We start from the raw sequence: 18,645 nt of genomic DNA on the forward strand, positions 1-18,645 counted from the left end.
TTTTTTTTTTTTTCTTTTACTATAATTTAACCAAAATGCTACTGGTTCTCTTCGCTGTTCGTTAATTAGAAATTGTTTAACAATCTGTCAAATTTATGATTTTCACCTGTTATCTTGTCAATAAACCACATTGCTGGCTAGCCCAATCAATGATGGATCTTAGTTGTAAAGCCTGTGTGTATTTTCTGTCATTATTTCAGTGTCTGACATTCTTTTGTAATGGTGGTAGCTATAATTACCATCATCATCATCATCATCATCTCTTCAGTCATTGAAGGAATCTACTTATGGTCTTTTAGTTTGCTTGATTTAGCAGAAAAATTTCCTTCTCATTAAATCTCACCACCTTTAACAAGGACACTGGATAATGTATCTCTAGATAATCTTAAAAAAATAGGATGGTCATAGCTGAAGTACCATTGATCAAAGATTTGCTCAATCAAGATTAGCCTGGGGTTAAACAACAACAAAAACATTTTTATGTTTTATTCTCCTTTATAGATCCCTGTTCAAAAACATAAGGACACTGGTATTGTGTCATATAGCCAGCTGGAGATGATGTTTTCCAGGACTAAACAACAGTAACAATCGTCCTTTCCAGGACAGCCACATTATGTTGGCAAATAGCCTTTACTTTAAAGACGTTTTACTGAATATCTCTCTTTGAGACATTTAGAAATAGCAATATTTCTATTTTACAACAAACAATTCTTCAGATATCCTCATGTATTAATATATTCTTTAATTTCATCATTATCATTGTTTTAACGTCCATTTGTGAAATAGGAATGAAAGGGGTCCATAAGCAAAAAATGATTGAGAAACACTGCTCTACAATATCATTCTAAAAGTAAACAGTCACTTTATAGAAATCCCAAAGCTTTGAGATAATGCATGATTAATTCAAAATAGTGTGAAAAATAAGCATCAAATTTGACAGAGTAATCTGAATGCTAAAGGCTTAATTGGAATTTCAAGTTATCCTCTGTTACATCTGATGAGAATCTCATTTAGTGTTTTCTCAGCGCTTTTGATTAGTTCTGATTCGTGTTCATCCCACTTATAAACAAACACCACACTGTAATGCAGACAATTATGTACCTTCTAACAATTTTTTTATTTATATATTGGTTTTAAATTTTGGCTCAGGGCTAGCAACTTTTAAGGGAGGGGTAAGCTGACCCCAATATTCAACTGGTACTTATTTTATCACTCCCGAAAGGATGAATGGTAAAGTCAACTTTAGCAGGATTTGATCTCAGATTGTGAAGACAGACAAAATGCTGCTAAGCATTTCACCCGATGTGCTAATGATTCTGCCAGCTCACTGCCTTATATTTATTTATTGATTAACAACATTATGCCAAAGAATGCTTATATTATACTTCATTTTGGTTATGGTGCTTCTAGGCATACTTCCTTATTGAACAGCCTGCCAAGACCACCTACACACACATACACACATGATATACATAAGCCAATTGCAATAGTCAAATGATATTTTATTGACACAAAATGAATAAAAAAATAAAGTCAACTGTGGTGGGATTTGAACTCAGAATGTAAAGGAATGTAACTAAATATTACAGTTCATTTGTCCAGTGCTCCACTGACTCTGCCACTCCATCAAACATAGCTTCTATTTCAGCCATTGAATAGCAATACTCTGTTCTGTTCTTACAGTAATTATTGAAGTTATCAGTATTAATACATAGTCTAATCATAATGGGATTCGACAATCTATAAATGCCATGCTAATACAATAAACTTCTCAAATAATGGCAACCTCCCTCGAGGATTTGAGATGCTGTTACTGTGAATTTTCCATTGTCTAGGAAGTTTTATTAAATGCATTCGTTACATACATAAAAGGGAACATTAAATAAGAAATAAAGACACTGCTTTATTAGCTACTGAATCCGCAGTAAGCAATTTGAGGCAGCAAGGGATGTTTTGTAATAATAAAAAAGCACGTCAAAAATGCCAAACAGAAATAAAAAATTTTTTTTAAATGCTGAAACACTGTTCATGCTAAATAATTATTGCATGTTTATTACATGGTAATGACACTAATGAAACAGACCCTGAGTGAGTGCTGGATAATTACTACATGTTTTACTGTGTGGTAATGATGCAATGAGCAAGTACGCCACATGTGTTTGATAATGGCTATATGTTTATTGTATAGTAATTGTACTGTACAGAAATAAGTGGAGCAAGTATTTTCAAATAAATGAAAAATAAAAGTGATTTTTAAATTCTCAATTGCAGGATAATGCTATTAATATAGCCTGAACAGGATAAACTACCCCTATTTTGCAGAAAAAAGTGTAAGTGGTTAGCTGTGAAAAATATTTTTTACACTAAAAAAATTTCCAAAATTTTTTTGAATTCTCCAGCCTGAATGACTGATTTATAGATATGCATTTATCTTTTACTTGTTTCAGTCATAGGACTGTTGCCATACTGGGGCACCACTTTAAAGGGTTTAATCAAATAAACTTACTCTGGTACCTATATTCTATCATTCCTTTCAGCTGAACTGCTAAGTTATGGTGATGTAAACAAACCAACACTGGTTGTCAAAATGTGAATCGGTGGTGGGGAGGCAAACATATATTCAAAGATGCACACGTGTGTGCATGCATGCACACATGATAGACATGCATAAAACATTGGTTGGCTTGATGTTATAGTAATAAACACTTGTTATAGTAATAAACAGGTGGTGTACTGTGGGACTGAACCCAAACAAAACCATGTGATTGTGAAGTGAACTTTTTTAACCACACAGCCATACCTGTGCCTATATATATATATATATATATATATATAACTAATATATTATATATTAGGAAACCTGGTATAATATTATACCGATTTTTGCTCGTAAGGCTGGAATAAAAATTTCTTATTCCCTAATATATATATATATATATATATATAATTTCAACCAGCTATATCCAGCCAAAACATTCCAACTGTCTTATGTTCAAATTGATCAGATCTGGCCTCTCACACTAACCCTAGAATATCTTTATAAAAATTAACAGTTACCTCATGAAAATGTCAAAAGCTACAAGGTGATGCAGATATATTCAAATCAATGTCAATAAATAATCATCACATTTAACAGAATAACCTGAATGCTTAAGGGTTAAGCATATATTATCCTTAAATACCTTGCCGGTGCCGCATTAACACACATGTGCCAGTGGCATACGAAAAGCACCAGGCACACTCGGTAAATTGGTTAGTGTTAGGAAAAAGGCATCCAGCCATAGAAACCATGCCACAACAAACGATTGGAGTCTGACAAGTTCCTGTCAGGCCATCCAACCCATGCCAGCATGGGAAAAGGATGTTAAGCAATGATGATGATGATGAACTCTATGCATAGAAAAACTTAGATTCTGTTTAAGAATAAAGCAAAAGAAGGAAATGTATCCATAGAACGACTGAGCTTTAGACCAAGGCCCTTTTCAATTGTTTCTTTTCCGGCATCGTCTTTGTTAGAACAATGGATGACCTCTTGATTTTTTTCAAGATTATGCACATTTGTCTGTAAACTCTTGATCTGAAAAAGTTTATGCTAATTCATTATCATTGTCAACTGCAATCAAATCATTGATATTTTTATCTATGAGACTACGTAATGGATTTTCTTTATAAATAAATAAATAATAATAATTCAGACACACACACACATATATATATATATATACGACGGGCTTCTTTCAGTTTCCGTCTACCAAATCCACTCACAAGGCTTTGGTCGGCCCGAGGCTATAGTAGAAGACACTTGCCCAAGGTGCCACGCAGTGGGACTGAACCCGGAACCATGTTGTTGGTAAGCAAGCAACTTACCACACAGCCACTCCTGCGCCTACGGATTATATTTTACTAGCAATGTGTTGTTTATTATTTCATGGTGTACCTTACCATGAAAGAAAACGTTTGTGCTCTCCAAATACATTTAATCTTTGAAATCTTAAGCTTTGGCTGAAATAATTACCATAGATACCTATACCTTCCAATTGCATCATAAAAAGACACTTGTGCAATATTTTATCTAAGTTTTCACATTTCGCTTTCTGCAGACTGTTCCAATTTGTTATTTTATTGTTAAACTCAGAACATGCAACAAAATCCAAAAGCTCTTAAGTCTTTAATGCCATATAAAGATGACAATTCTAAGTTATATTCTTTCATTAACATATTTCTACTTATTATGTTTCATTTCACTTTATTATCAATATCTAGTTCATCAATAAGTTTTAATATATTCTTTTGTTCCTTCTTCTCGGTAACTTTAAATATCATGATGAGGACGTATGATAATAAAATAGTTTTAACACTGCATTAGATGTTTCACACAAATAACAGTAGTGAATGCAAAGAATTGAACATAATGCCTGCAGTTTTCTTTATTGCCAAACAATTTTCAAAAATGTCATTTGCTATGATTTCCTGCTATTCTGCAGAATGCTATTTCGAACATTGATATGTTGTAAAGCTATTGTGCATTCTGGTATATATGAATTGGGATTCTGATTCTGAAAGGGTAATACTTGAAGGGTTTGTGGTTTACTGAAGATTTGTTGCATATATACATATATATGCATATTTTTTTATATATGTGTATATGTATATTTCTATGTATATATGTGTATATATGTATAAATATATATGCATGTATAAATATGTATATATATATATATATATATATATATATATAATATATATAATATAGGCGTAGGAGTGGCTGTGTGGTAAGTAGCTTGCTTACAAACCACATGGTTCTGGATTCAGTCCCACTGCGTGGCACCTTGGGCAAGTGTCTTCTACTATAGCCTCGGGCCGACCAAAGCCTTGTAAGTGGATTTGGTAGATGGAAACTGAAAGAAACCCGTCGTATATATATATATATATGTGTGTGTGTGTGTGTGTAAAGTGTTGTAAGTCCAAAACATTGCTTTTGCAGAAAACGAAAAAATAGGTTGACCATTCCATGGCAAAACTGTTGTACTGCACTTTGACAATTTTTGATATTTTGGCATCTGAAGCAACTGGAGATATGATAGTTTGACCAAAAGAACCGGTTATTGCAAGCAAAAATAAATGCAGAAAAAATGTTTTTGGCCAAATTTGGACATACAACAGTTTAACATAATAGCAATGATATATATATTGAAGGAAAAAGAGAGAGAGAGATGCTCACACACACACACAGTTGATTATGACAAAATTTGAACTCTGCAAGGAATGAAATGGAACAAATACCGCAAAGCATTGTATTGCAGTATGACTTCCAATTTTCCATCCTTATTTAATCCTTTAACACTCAGGTTACTTTGTCAAATGTAATGCTTGTTTATTCACATTATTTTGAGATAACCATGGCTTATCTCAAAGCAACAAAATGTTGGTAATATGATTGTTTATCTTTAAAATGACATTAAAGGGTAAGTGTAAGAGGCCAGACCTGGCCTGTTCAGACATAAAATTGGTAGAATATTTGTGGCTGGATATGGCTGGTTTAAATGATTAAGGGTTAATAATATTCTTAATTAGTTTAAAAGTTCATTGCCAGTAATGAAAAACATGAATAAAACAGTAAAATATATCTATGAGAAATATACGAAGAAGGCACAAAGTTTGCTGATGACTTAGCAGGTTGTTGGAATTAAATTTACTGGTATGAAATGTGTAACAGCTGTGTAAAATGTAATTAGTCATAGCTGAAATAGTACTTACTACCCACTGTTGTCCAGTATTGTTTCTACTTGACGTGTGATATCTCTATATTTTAGTGTCCAATACATTCAACTTATTAATTCCGAAGGATTTAATTATCTTCTTTCATTTGTGATGTTTAATATTTGTAATGATTCATATAATGACTGGCAGCCGGAGGCTGCTGGTGGTTGTGGTGGTGGGGTAGATGGATGTCCTTAAGGACTCCAGTGATTGACAGTCTAACAAACTACAACAAAGCTGTCATTCTCTACTTGTCAAATGACATGTCATTTTCTCTCAGTTTCAACATCTGAGTCAAAGTAACAACTACAACAACAACAGCAAGATTAGTTTCTGCTATTTGGAACACGGTGACTTGCAAAACAAAACATTGTTTCACTGATATTTATTGAAGAGATAAAGATTGCTTGCTGACCACTTATATTTAATTGTATAAATGACATGCCAGGTCATTTGTGAGCACTAATGGCAACATCTAAGCCAACACAACCTCCTGCACGGGTGGATCTGTGGTGACTAAACTGGTAATACCACACTGGACATCTCATTGCATCCTAATATGATTCCAGCCTCTGCTGCCTTGCTACTGGATGAGAAAATTAGGCCAGTTGTCTTCTGCTGCTCACCTTCAGTATAATCCATGTTCAGTGTGAGTCAAAATTCAAACTTCTTGAAACCATAATCAGATGATGCATCAGAGACAACTGCGACGATGAAATTCCATCACTTTTGTAGTTTCATCTCTCAGTGGGTACTGTATATGGGGGTAGTCATGGATTTGGTTGTCTGCATTGTCATAACCTTCATTGTTGTGGTGTATATATTATACAAACATGTTGTATGATATATATATATATGAGTATAAGGGTGTGGGGCCCCCTGAGAAGAAGGGAGATATTGATTAGCATCTGCATGGGGAAGGTTTATGTGCCATAGATATTGTTTAGAGAAATGTCTATGTTGCTATAAATGCATGGATATGTGATGATAGTTGGCAATGAGGACTGACAGAAAGAATGTCTCACAAGCCAGTTTGCTGAGAGTACATAGCACAAAAACGTCACACAACAATTATATATCCACCATTTCATCATAATAACAGCTTTGACTGATAATGTTGTAAACCGACAGTGACCACCACACTGACAATAAACTCTGTTGTGACCTCCACACTGCCTTAGCTTATAACCTCATAACATTCAAAACTAGTTGTTTGTAACTTACAACATTGCAAACCATGTCCCGGATGTAATTTACCACGTCAATGATAAATAGAAAATGTTTGAGGACAAACAAGTTAATTGGTTGTTGCAAAGTTTTCCATCTTCTACCTGTCTTGTAAATATGTGTTTAATGTGACTGCATACACATTATCCTCTATGTTTAAGTAGGACTGCAGCCAATGTGTAATGCCCTGATTTTTCACTCACTAATTGTTGTCTTCCATGCTTTCATTTATTTCCGCAAGCTATAAACACTGAGAACAATATAACTATTTTATAATAGCTTTGTCTTTTGTGTACTTAATTGATGCTGAAATTTTAGAAGGGTTGACATAAACTGATGTTTTCAGCTAAGTACAACATAATTTGCTTTCTGCTGCTGCTTCTGAAACTTATGTAACCAGCAAATAAATATCAGTTCCATACTGGAAACTATTGTCCTCGACATGGTTTTTGCTATTTTAATACTTTCCTGTTATATTTTCTAAATCATTAACGACATAGACATCAGCAAAATGGATCAATACTTGACAGACTAGTTAGTTTATATGGCCATGTTTTACAAGACAGTATTTTCAATGAATACATTGAAATAAATGGAATAAACAACCTTCAGCTCCTGATTGTAATCCAAGTTACCGTTTTTTTTTTTTTTCTTTTTCTACAGTTTATTCTTTTTAATTCAGTCTTAATCTCTACTTTTAAACATCCCCCCCCCCCCACTTATCTTATTTAGAAGATTAAGAATTATCATTCAATTCTAATATTGGAATCCTATTGCAATTATTTCCATCTCTAGCATACATCAGTTTAGATTAGTAGTTCTCAACATTTTGTACCTCAGTTCCCCCTTCCACAAAGTAGCATTTTGTAAATAACCTCTCCTTACATTTCCTCTATTTAGAACATTTAGAACCTTTCCATGGAGAACTTTCTGATGTTCCATATTTCACACATATGTAATAGAACCCTCTTCGTGTTCATGTTGAAAACCCCGAGTTGTCTGTGTATTTTGATTTCATTTGATATTTTCACTGAACTAAATCCTATTTCGTTTCTCAATTTGTATTCTGTTTGGATTCAGTGCTTCAACTGAATAGTTTAATTGTTCAGTTATACATTGTAGCAATATTATATATCCATTGGTGAATATTTCTGTAATATTTTATTATTCAATTTAACCAAAATCTACAGATGCTTTTGATTATTTTCTATCAGAGTCTGCATCCATATTAATACACAAATATACTTTGATGATTTATATGTGTAATTTTTATATTCAGAAATAGAAATATTATGCTAGGAAATAAATTTATTATATAAAACTGATATTTCTTTGCAAATACTCATAACTAACAAAATAAATATATGTTTTCTTCATTTAAATATAACAAGACATTCAAAATCCTATAATGTAAAAGAAATGTTGTCTGCCTTTCATTTTGTAAATAAAAATAGAATATTCTATGTTGTCTTAGAAACTAACAAGTATTCACACATGGTTTCAGTAAATCTATTTAGTTCTCTCTATAAAATATTATCATCGTGTCTGTCAATAAATTATGGACACAGATAATAATATATTAGATTCAAATATCAGATATTTTCTTGTTCTATTTCAAAAGGTAACAGCATATAATATTTGTGTTTTGTATTTGTGTAACAGAGAGGAAATAGGTATTCTTTTAGCTGCTGGTGTCTACGTTTCTTGCAGACAATCACATTCTTTTTATCTTCATCAGTTCATTCTTGTTGGTATTGTCTTTCTGTCTCTCTTTCTCTCTTTCACATACAATCACATTATCTCTTTTTAGTGTTGATAAAAGAATCTGGCATGCACACACGCACACAATGTGCTTACACTCCCCTTCACCTATGGTTATTTGATGATGGCCATCTTGTCCTTCAAGTGTAGGTAAAGAGCAACAGCAACAAAGGATGCAATGTATATGACTGACTTTAACATTACAATTGCTACCACCTATGTTACTCCTACCATATGTCTTTACAAGCAAGGAAAGTACAGAACTATCGGTATTTTATCACAGACTCTCTTGGTGAAGGAGTCACACTGTGTGACTCCTTCTGTCACACAATGTGACTCCATCTGTCACACTAATGGCTTTCCCTGAGATCCAAGATCCATAATTGACATTGCACAAAGAAGCTTGATAGTAGTGTTGGTCATGCACAAATCCTAGTATCTTTGACACTGGAGCCATTTCCTTCACAAAGACAAAGGTAACTGAACACAACTGGTACTGTTACCCAGATGCTAGAGATTCACATAAATCCAGTCTGTCAAAAATTGCCTTGAATTAACCACCATAACTGGCTTTTCTCTCAAGATGTACTCCCGTAGTCTTTATTTTCTTGGGTAGAGTGGATAGGTCTCTCCTCCATGGCTACGTCACCCTACCTACCCATCTCCTTGACAGATACTCTGGCGAATTCTCTAGCTGCATCTCTTCCCAAATGACCTTATAATCTGCTTGTTCACTATTTCAAGTATTTCTCTGACCCTACACATTGATAGATAGTCACTGATCTTTCGTAGACTTCATCCATCATTTTGATAGGTTTTGTTTTTGTTCTCCCCAAATTAGCCTAGAGGGAGTTATGGTTTAATTTCTAACAACCCAACCATGTAGCAGATTACACTGGATTACATGTTACTGGTAGAACTCAGAACAACCTGGCTGTCATTTAGATCCCTACCCTTATCCATTTATCTAACCCTTCAGCGTTTTAAACTGACCATATCTGACCTAAATATTCTACCTGTTTTATGTTAAAACTGATGACATCCAAACTCTCAGAACTACTCTACAATGTCATTCTAAAAATAAACAACCACATCATCAAAATCTCAAAGTTAAAATGTGAGGCATCATTAATTGAAAACAAAGTAAATAAACGAGCATTACATTTGACAGAAATATGAATGCTAAAAGGTTACTATTAATATTATTATCAATTAAATGAAACCAAACCTCATTATCAAATATAAATTAAATCTCCTATTGTTGTTTATTTAACTTATATATATCAGTTGTTTGCATGTTTAAGCATATAAATATCAATTAATAACAGCGAGCGAGCAGAACCATTAGCAAGATGGACAGAATTCTTAGTGTTTTACATTCTGGGTTCAAATGTTGCCAGGGTCGATTTTGCTTTTCATCCTTTTAGGGTGATTAAAATAAAATACCATTTGAAAATTGGGGTCAGTTTAATTGACTTAGCCCCTCCCCTGAAATTGCTGACCTAGTGTCAAAATGTTGCACCAATTATTTAACTCTCCATCTCCCATGAAGTATTTGACACACACTTCCTTATGGGACATACTTTGCATCGTTTTTTTGGATTGAATTGGATTGTCCATTCTCAGTTGACTACAGAATGAGAGTCTCAGCATGTTCTCTCCATCAAACTCAGTCTGATGGGAAGGCTGTGTATTTGAGCTTGTGACCATACTGGTTTAATGAGCCTATTCTTCCACACTAACTCAGCATGGCTTAGCAGAGGAAAGCAGTTATTTTTTTTTATATATATACATTCATACCCAGGAGAAGTTAAATCGATTACATCAACCTCAGTGTTCAACTGGTACTTATTTCATTGACTCCAAAAGGATGAAAGCAAAGTCAACTTCACCAGAATTTGAACTCAGAATGTGTCAGGACAGAAAGAATACAGCTGAACATTTTGTCAGCATATTGAGTACTTTTGGGACCAAACCAAGGTTCACTTTACAAATCAGTCATCTGTGGCTACAGACAATGTTGGCAGATGAAAATTTCCATTTCTTTGTATCAACAACTTTTCAATTAGATTTGGTATGAAAATATTAATTAACCTGCATCATAAAGACTGGTTTCACTTTTCAAACTAAAAAATACTTCAATTCAAACAAGTTGTTAACTCTCTGTGAATTTGAAATGAGACCATAGTGACGTATTGCTCTCATGTTTGAGATACTGCTGCTACTATAAATACAGGTATCCTAGACCACATCCAAAGTATTCTCTCCAACTGATTCACTGAAACCACTCACCACCACGCACCAACCTATAATTCACAGACGTACTATTTGTTTCTATTACAGTGGTCTTTGCTTATCAGAGTTGGATAATTTCATGCCTCCTCTATTGAGACACTCCCACCTCACTTGACCCTTCTCCCCATGCTCTGCTGTAACCACTGTTTCAGGTCCTTCCACCTTTAGAACATAAACCTATATTTTACCTGCAGATGTCAACTTGCAGGTGTCGTAGTAGGATGTTAGTTGCATTGAGCTCACCAGTCTTGCTATGAACACTGCCCCCTCCCCAACAGCTATGGACTCTGCACACTCTTCCAGACCAAACCAAGAAATGAAAGCAAAACTAGATTCTTTCATGATTGTCATAACATTGAGAAAACTGTTTCTCCTCTCTTCAAAACCAGAAAATAATTTAGCCTTGCTCAGTAGGAGACCCTCCGAGGAAATGCATCTCACAATGAAGTAGTGCTTATATATGATGATAAGATACAGTATAAAGGATAGTATTGCAGTACATCTCATCCATTTGACTTTTAAAAATGCCACAGTGATTCAGGTTGATTGCCTTTCCTCCAACATTTAATGCCACTTGATCCCATATCCCTATTTCTCCAGTCATTCCTCAGCAAATCTGCAAGCTATGTATTTGTGGATGGTCACAGAAGCTCTAATTGAATATTAATCATATTGATTGCAATAGCTTAGGAAGAACAATAAAGTTAATGTACACTGGTCATTCCCTCTCCCTAATTAATAAAAATAAATATGGTGTTTGGGGATGGAAATGGTTAGTATCAGTGACAGGGTAAATAACTTGAAACGTATGACTAATATACAAGTTGACTATTTTCTGTGTCGTGACTTTAAACATTCACTATATTCGATGTTGTGACTATAGATATCTAGAAGTTTTGCTTGCTGATGTTGATCTTTTTTTCAACAGTTCTTCGAATGCGTTCCTTCAATATTTTCTCTCTTTTTTTCACTAATATTTTTAAGCAGAGTTGTGTCCCATGCTTTTGTTGAATCGAATAAAGAATTGTTCAACAACGATTATCTCTCTTAGATATGCGTATAATTAACATGATCACTACATTGTATTAGCCTTTACTATTACGATATCACATTAAGTTCCCAAGTAGAAACTAATTATTCTTTAAACTTAGTTGATTAAAAAGAAAACCAGATATCAAACTTATTTTCACAATTTATCTCCAACTGAAATGCTGTCATCACCACCCATTTAGCCAACGAATTATGTTTGTTTGTGAGAGGACGTCTTGTAGGGTGGGGGATATTAAGTTTACTATTTCAGTATTTTTGTTTGAAGATCTTAACTTCAGTCTACATTATATACGATTTGGTAAATCTATAATTGTTACTACTACTATGATCAAATTCATGTGAATAACTAACTCAGTATTACGAAGCAGTATCAAACTATTAGAATGGAAGTTGCAAATTTGCTTAAGATAAAATATTTCTGCAGTTTAACAGTTGGAAGAAGGCAGTCTGGTTCGAATGCTTCTTTTGACTGAGTCCACACGTATACTCGGCTGGTGGTCGGAAAAAGGTAAAGGATGACTCGTCCAAGAAAATAACATTCTTCTACTGCTCTAGGGACCAATTCTATAGGTTTTTACTCCACTCTAAACGCTTTCCAAAAAGAAAAAAGAAAACAATTACATTTCCTTGTAATTAAACAGTAAGCAATAAGATCATGCAAAATACTTGGCATCATTGGTAAGTTCCAGTAACAAGTCGTGCTGGTTAATGTCCTAAAATTGATTTTCAGTTAAATTATGTGTTCGTTATGTATTGTTTTAAAATGACTTAATTGATTTTTTTTTCTCTTTTATTTTGTGTTTCTCATTCCAGATTTGTCGGTAAATCCAGATTATAGTGCTCAGACAATGTCTGGAATAATAGAAGTGAAACCACAGACCTACAATCATCGGTTGCTGCAACCACCACCAAAGCAGAACACAGAACATTACCCCTTTCAGCAGAGAAATAGGCAGCCATTTAATGAAGATGACAAGCAACAACAGCAACAAACACATACAGCTACGTTAGAACAAATACAACAAGAAAAAAACAAACTAGAACAAGAACCACCATTATTGCCACTCAATCCATTTTATATGTATCAACAACAAAAACAAAATGAATTGTTACAGTGTACTTTATATGAACAAGAGCAACAAAAACAAAAACAATCATATCTTCCTCAACAACCACCACAAAAACAATTGCAGCTACAAAAACAACCACAATCACAATCACAAAAGCAAAAACACTTCAGATTACAACAGCAACAACAGAAAGATACATACAGAGGTGGTACAGAATTGGACTCTTGTGGCATCCAGCTTTTAGATGTCAATGAACTTCAGAGCCAAAGTTCTTGTCTTTGAATTCAAGTTGTAAACATTGGGTCGCTCTAAATGTCACAATCTATGTATTAGGGGTCGAAACAGAACCAAAATGATAATTGAGGGGAGTCTATTAAATATATTGAAACATGTTCTGTGAAACGTGTGCGAGTGAATGTGTGTGTGTGTGCGTGCGCATGAGTGTGTGTATGGACATATCTGTGTGTGTGTGGGTGTATGTATGTGTATATATATATATATATATATCTGTGTGTGTATGTGTGCACATGCATATATAAACATGTGTGGCATGTGTACAGATATATTATTTGAATATCAAGGATCAAACTGAAGACAAAGAATAGAATTTCTAGTACTTCCATTCCTACGTCATTATATTGTTGGTAACTGGCAGTCAACATATCTTTGTCTGTGATGGTGTATGGAGAACTTATCTCACCCACTGACCTCATCGTGGTGTGTCTGAGTGGTTTGCGACATAGCACTGTTCGTCTTTTGCACACTAAATATACTGTATGAACAACAATGAAGGTAGCTATTTGTTGTGATAATATTGAGTAACACAGATCTTGTATGTGTGTGATGTAAGTATTAAATATTAACTACAATACTGGTTGTTAAAGAGAAACTTTTGGTAGCTAATAGCAAAGAATATTCACATTTGAAAGAAAGAATTGAAATATAGAGAAGCATTGAAAAAGAAAACAAAATTGAATATGATTTTTTTTTTTTTTTTGTCACAGAGGAATGTGTAACAAATCTATAACTGAAGATAGAATCATGAGAACACCAGTTAGTATCTTTTGTGAAGAGCACTTGTATTTCATCAAAGAAATGTTTAAGTCAAATGTAAAAACACTTATATGTAAGTCTACAGCATTTATGTGTCTCCACATGCACACACACACACACACACACACACACATCTGTTCTTTCACCAAATATTCTTCACAAGTACTGAAGTTTTCAAGTTTCTGTCTTCAGCTCTAAACTTACGAGACAAAATCTGTGTGTGTGTGTGTGTGTGTGTGTGTGTGTGTGTGTGTGTGTGTGTGTGTGTGTGTGTGTGTGTGTGTGTGTGTGTGTGTGTGTGTGTGTGTGTATGTATGTATGTATAAATACATGCATACACACACATTCATACAGGCAACATACATAAGCACAAACACACACATATATATAAACAAAACCCAGTACAGGAGTATATATAATTTTTATTATTTTTAATCTCTGCATAAATTACCAAAGTCACTCAAAGCCTGAGTTCCATACACACACACACACATATATATACATATATATATATATATATATACAATCACATATGTATGTATATACACATACACAAAAATAAACATATGTTTTCATGTGTGATAATGTGTTTGCAAGAAATGTAATGGTGAAAAATTTTGTTATTAATTATGGTTTGTCTTTTAATTGCTAGTCACATAACATCATTTAAGTAATACACTAAGGAGTGAGGAATGGAGTATACAGGTCAGACAACTCAGGCATGACATCAACATCTTAAGTGACATAGGTAAGCATCTAAGCATGGCAGAGATCAGTGTGCATATGAAGATTTTAGAGAGCATAGAGGTAGATTTGGAAAGTGTAAGGATACAAGCCACACAGCCACAGTGAAAGGGTAATGTGACAAAGTCAAGGAACATACTTGGAATGTGAGAAGGGCTTAAAAATTACTGTATACTGAGAAGGAATATTGTAAGTGTTAGGTTTTGTCTATATTTCAGAAAAAAATATTATTGAGTTTATGCATTAGTAATTTAACAGGTCTTTTTACATTTTTAACTGACTAATTTTTGCAATTGGTTAATGTGACCATTTAACATTCAGATTATTTCATGAAATGTAATTCTTATTTATTCACACTGTTTTGACTTAATCGTGCATTATCTCGTAGGTTCAAAATTTTGATGATGTGATTGCATACAAGAGGCTGGCTCTGGCTGGTTTCAATATAAAATAGGTAGAGTATTTGAGCCAGATATGGCTGGTTTAAACACTAAAGGGCTAATACGGCTTGGAGAAAGGCAAGTAGAATCAGATTGAATACATGGTAGTACTTTTGTTCGAAAATCTAATAAAATTTATTCCAGCATGATAATTAACAATAAGAAAATACTTAATCTTTTGCCAGTAAGAGCTAAAGGTAAGAACATACATGTTCTATTACTAGGCTCATTTACTGGTTGTTTAATTATAACAAATATTTGTCCAAAATAGGCCTGTGAGATTTCACAGAGGTCTGTCTCAACAGTACGATTACACTGAGTCTGATTTCTGCCACCATGCAGCAGGATATATTTATACAGATGATTTGAATGTTATCTTAAATGAGAACTTTAGATGGCTATTGGAGGAGGATATCAAATACATGGAGCCTGGTGAGATAAGTAGGAATAAATTGGTGGAGATAATCCTAGGATCAGTTGACACTTTTGTGGTTAATTTAAGTCACAAATACAAGGATAAAAAAAGAAAGTTTTTGATGGTTGTAGAAAGCAAGTGACTAAATTAAATTTGGAGTGAACTAGAAAGTTGGTTTGGATCATAAGAGAGGAGTCAATTTTGGGTGAACATGATGTAAAGAAATATATTGATGCATTGTGAGAGAAATCCATTGTAGTACCAGCAGATCAGGCAGCCAGCAGGTAACTTTGTGATTGTATGTAAGAAATACTATATAATGAGGCTAGGTAAAGGTTAGGATTAAGGAGTGACTTTAATAGTTATGTATGTAGTAGTAGTTGAGAGTATGAGGAGTTTATAGGGAAGTTAATCCATGAGATGGAAAGGTTAAATGACTTTTATGTGGTGGAGGAGGACAAACATATTTCCTAAGTTTTTTTGGGGGGGGGCTCCTTAATTGCATAAGGTCCCGAGTAGGCTTATTGCAGAAGCTAGGAAATATATCAATAAAAAACTGTCTATTTTAGTTAATGGAACATTGAATGCTATTAGACCAGACTTCGTGAAGTACAAAGAAATTTATTATAATTTAGGTGTTAGCATATTCTGGAGTATTAAGTTCAGGAAAGAGATTTAGATAGACTTTAAAATGTTTTGAAGTATGCATGTGTCTAATTTTTCTACACTGATTCTAGATTTGAAATGGTAGAGGAAGGGATTTGAAGAATATTTATAGGTTTGGTAAGGATTCTAAATATATCATCATCGAAAATGGTCATGGTTTTCTATCCAGGATTAGGTGTAATGATTTTAACGAATTTATCTAAAGAGAAAATTAAAGGAAATGGTTAAGCTTTATTATTAAAAATGCATATATTACTTTTGTTTTTAGGATATTCATACAAGTTAAAGGCATTCCTATGGGTTGTTACTGTAACCCTTTGTTAGCAGACACATGTTTATTTTCATGCAAATTGAGTTTACTCAGTGATTTATGTCAATGGAACACGGTAAGTTTAGTTTAAACTGCTTAGTTGCTGTTGCAATCAGCTAATATTTTTATCACTAATCACAATTTTTTGAAAATTTACTTGAAAAAATATACTCTGGAGATCTTGTTGCTTATAAAACGGGGTCATAGTGAATAAAGTTAATTATTTAGACATAACAGTAGTTTGTATTAATAATAAAGTTGTAGCTAATATTACTAATAGCTTTGATTTTGATATAGTGTCTATTCCCTTGGTAATGATCTGAATTTCATTAGAAAGACAAGTTAGAACATGTTCTGCAGTCAGGTTATAAGGTATGATGGAATGATAAATAATGTGGGTTTATTTATAAAGTCAAATTATTGAAGAAGCTTTTGGGAAAATGTGGTTATGTAAATAAGCAGCTGATTAAAAATTTCACTTGTTGTTTGAGGAGACATGATATTTTAAAATTTTGGTGTAATTTCAAGCTTGTAACTTAATGAAAAATATTTGAAATGAGTAACTTCACTTCTTTGTGCTGATATTAAGTACTGATGTTTGATCAGCTTGCGTTCTAAAGCTGCTGTATTTCGAGGGGTTTTGTGTGTGATCAGGTCCTGTCATGTACACCATCACTTCTGTTAGGGTGGTTCTTTCTGGACTTCCATTTGCAAGTTTCAATTGGTCTTGCATGAGTTGAGATAGGCTGTATATCTAGATTCTTCTTGATTTGGTACCATGTAAGAGCTTTCTTTATTATATATGTGAGAAGTTGTTTCATGTTAATGGAGGTATGTTGTTCTTTTGGTTATATTTTCCATATAACTCATGTGTATGTTTAGTAACTTATCTAACTAATTTTTTGTTAAGTAACTTTTGTTCGATACATTTAATTTATTTTTAATTATGTTATAGTTCTTTAGGTGACAATGTCTGTTTAGTTTCTTTTCTTTAATTTAATTAGATTATAAAGTAAACAGCTGCAGTTCTGAGAGATTTTTTCGTATTATTTGAGAGTTATATGTTGCCATTTATAAGGGAATCTTTTTTCTTAGTCTGAAAGGTATGTTAACCTTTTGAATATTTTTACCTTATCTAATTGATTTAGTAATTTCAATTTGCTATATTTAGTTAATTTTTATGTTTTACACTTCTTTAGGTGGCAATGTCCATTTTAGTTTATTTTTATTTTATTTAATCAATATTTAATGGCTATATTCTGTAATGGCTCATATGTTTTTATTCTTTTATCGTTCATTAAGTGGAGATGCCCCTCCCTTCATTATGGTCTTTTTGTATGTTTATATTTGTGCTTAGTAACCTTAAGCAAGTGTCACCTCAATGAGCACATTGAACTTATGCCTGACCCCTGTCTTGGGTCTATCATTCCTAAGTCATATATTTTTGATGCTGTTGGATTGATTGGTGCCCAGGTGTCAAAACCATACTGATTTCTGATAGGCAGCTGACTATGGGATGTCTGTGTTTCAAATGTTTGACTATTTGTATATGTTTTTTACTGTGAGCTTTTTTGTAACTTATATCCTCATCATTTCAATGTCATCATTTATTTTGATCCTCTTCATATTGGCTGGGTTCTTCTATTGTTTTGAACTGGTCTGAGTGCAGTTTTAGCTCGCTTCATAAGTTAATTGATTATAGGACATGGATGATAAGAATTTGTTGTTGATTAGGTTTCGGTTCTTAATATTTTAATGTGTGTCAGTTTGTTGGGGTTTTGCAAATTTGTTTTTATCGTTAATACTAACCATATTTGTTGTGATTTTGTTGCACTTACACACACACACACACAC

At 33.5% G+C, this 18,645-nt stretch overlaps 1 protein-coding gene across 2 annotated transcripts in view; it reads left to right on the top strand.

Annotated features, from left to right (window-relative positions):
• Window positions 1-18,639, top strand: part of LOC106873040 (UPF0746 protein DDB_G0281095) — a 283,236-nt gene extending 264,597 nt beyond the window's left edge. For both annotated transcript variants that reach the window (XM_052976071.1, XM_014920246.2), the window contains one exon: window positions 12,907-18,639. In XM_052976071.1, the coding sequence (XP_052832031.1) occupies window positions 12,907-13,445 (539 nt within the window). In that variant the 3' untranslated portion in view covers window positions 13,446-18,639. The remainder of the gene's footprint in view (window positions 1-12,906) is intronic.
• Window positions 18,640-18,645: the final 6 nt, after the last annotated feature.

Source organism: Octopus bimaculoides, chromosome 23 (assembly GCF_001194135.2).
Source record: "Octopus bimaculoides isolate UCB-OBI-ISO-001 chromosome 23, ASM119413v2, whole genome shotgun sequence".
Classification (NCBI taxonomy): Eukaryota; Metazoa; Mollusca; class Cephalopoda; order Octopoda; family Octopodidae; genus Octopus; species Octopus bimaculoides.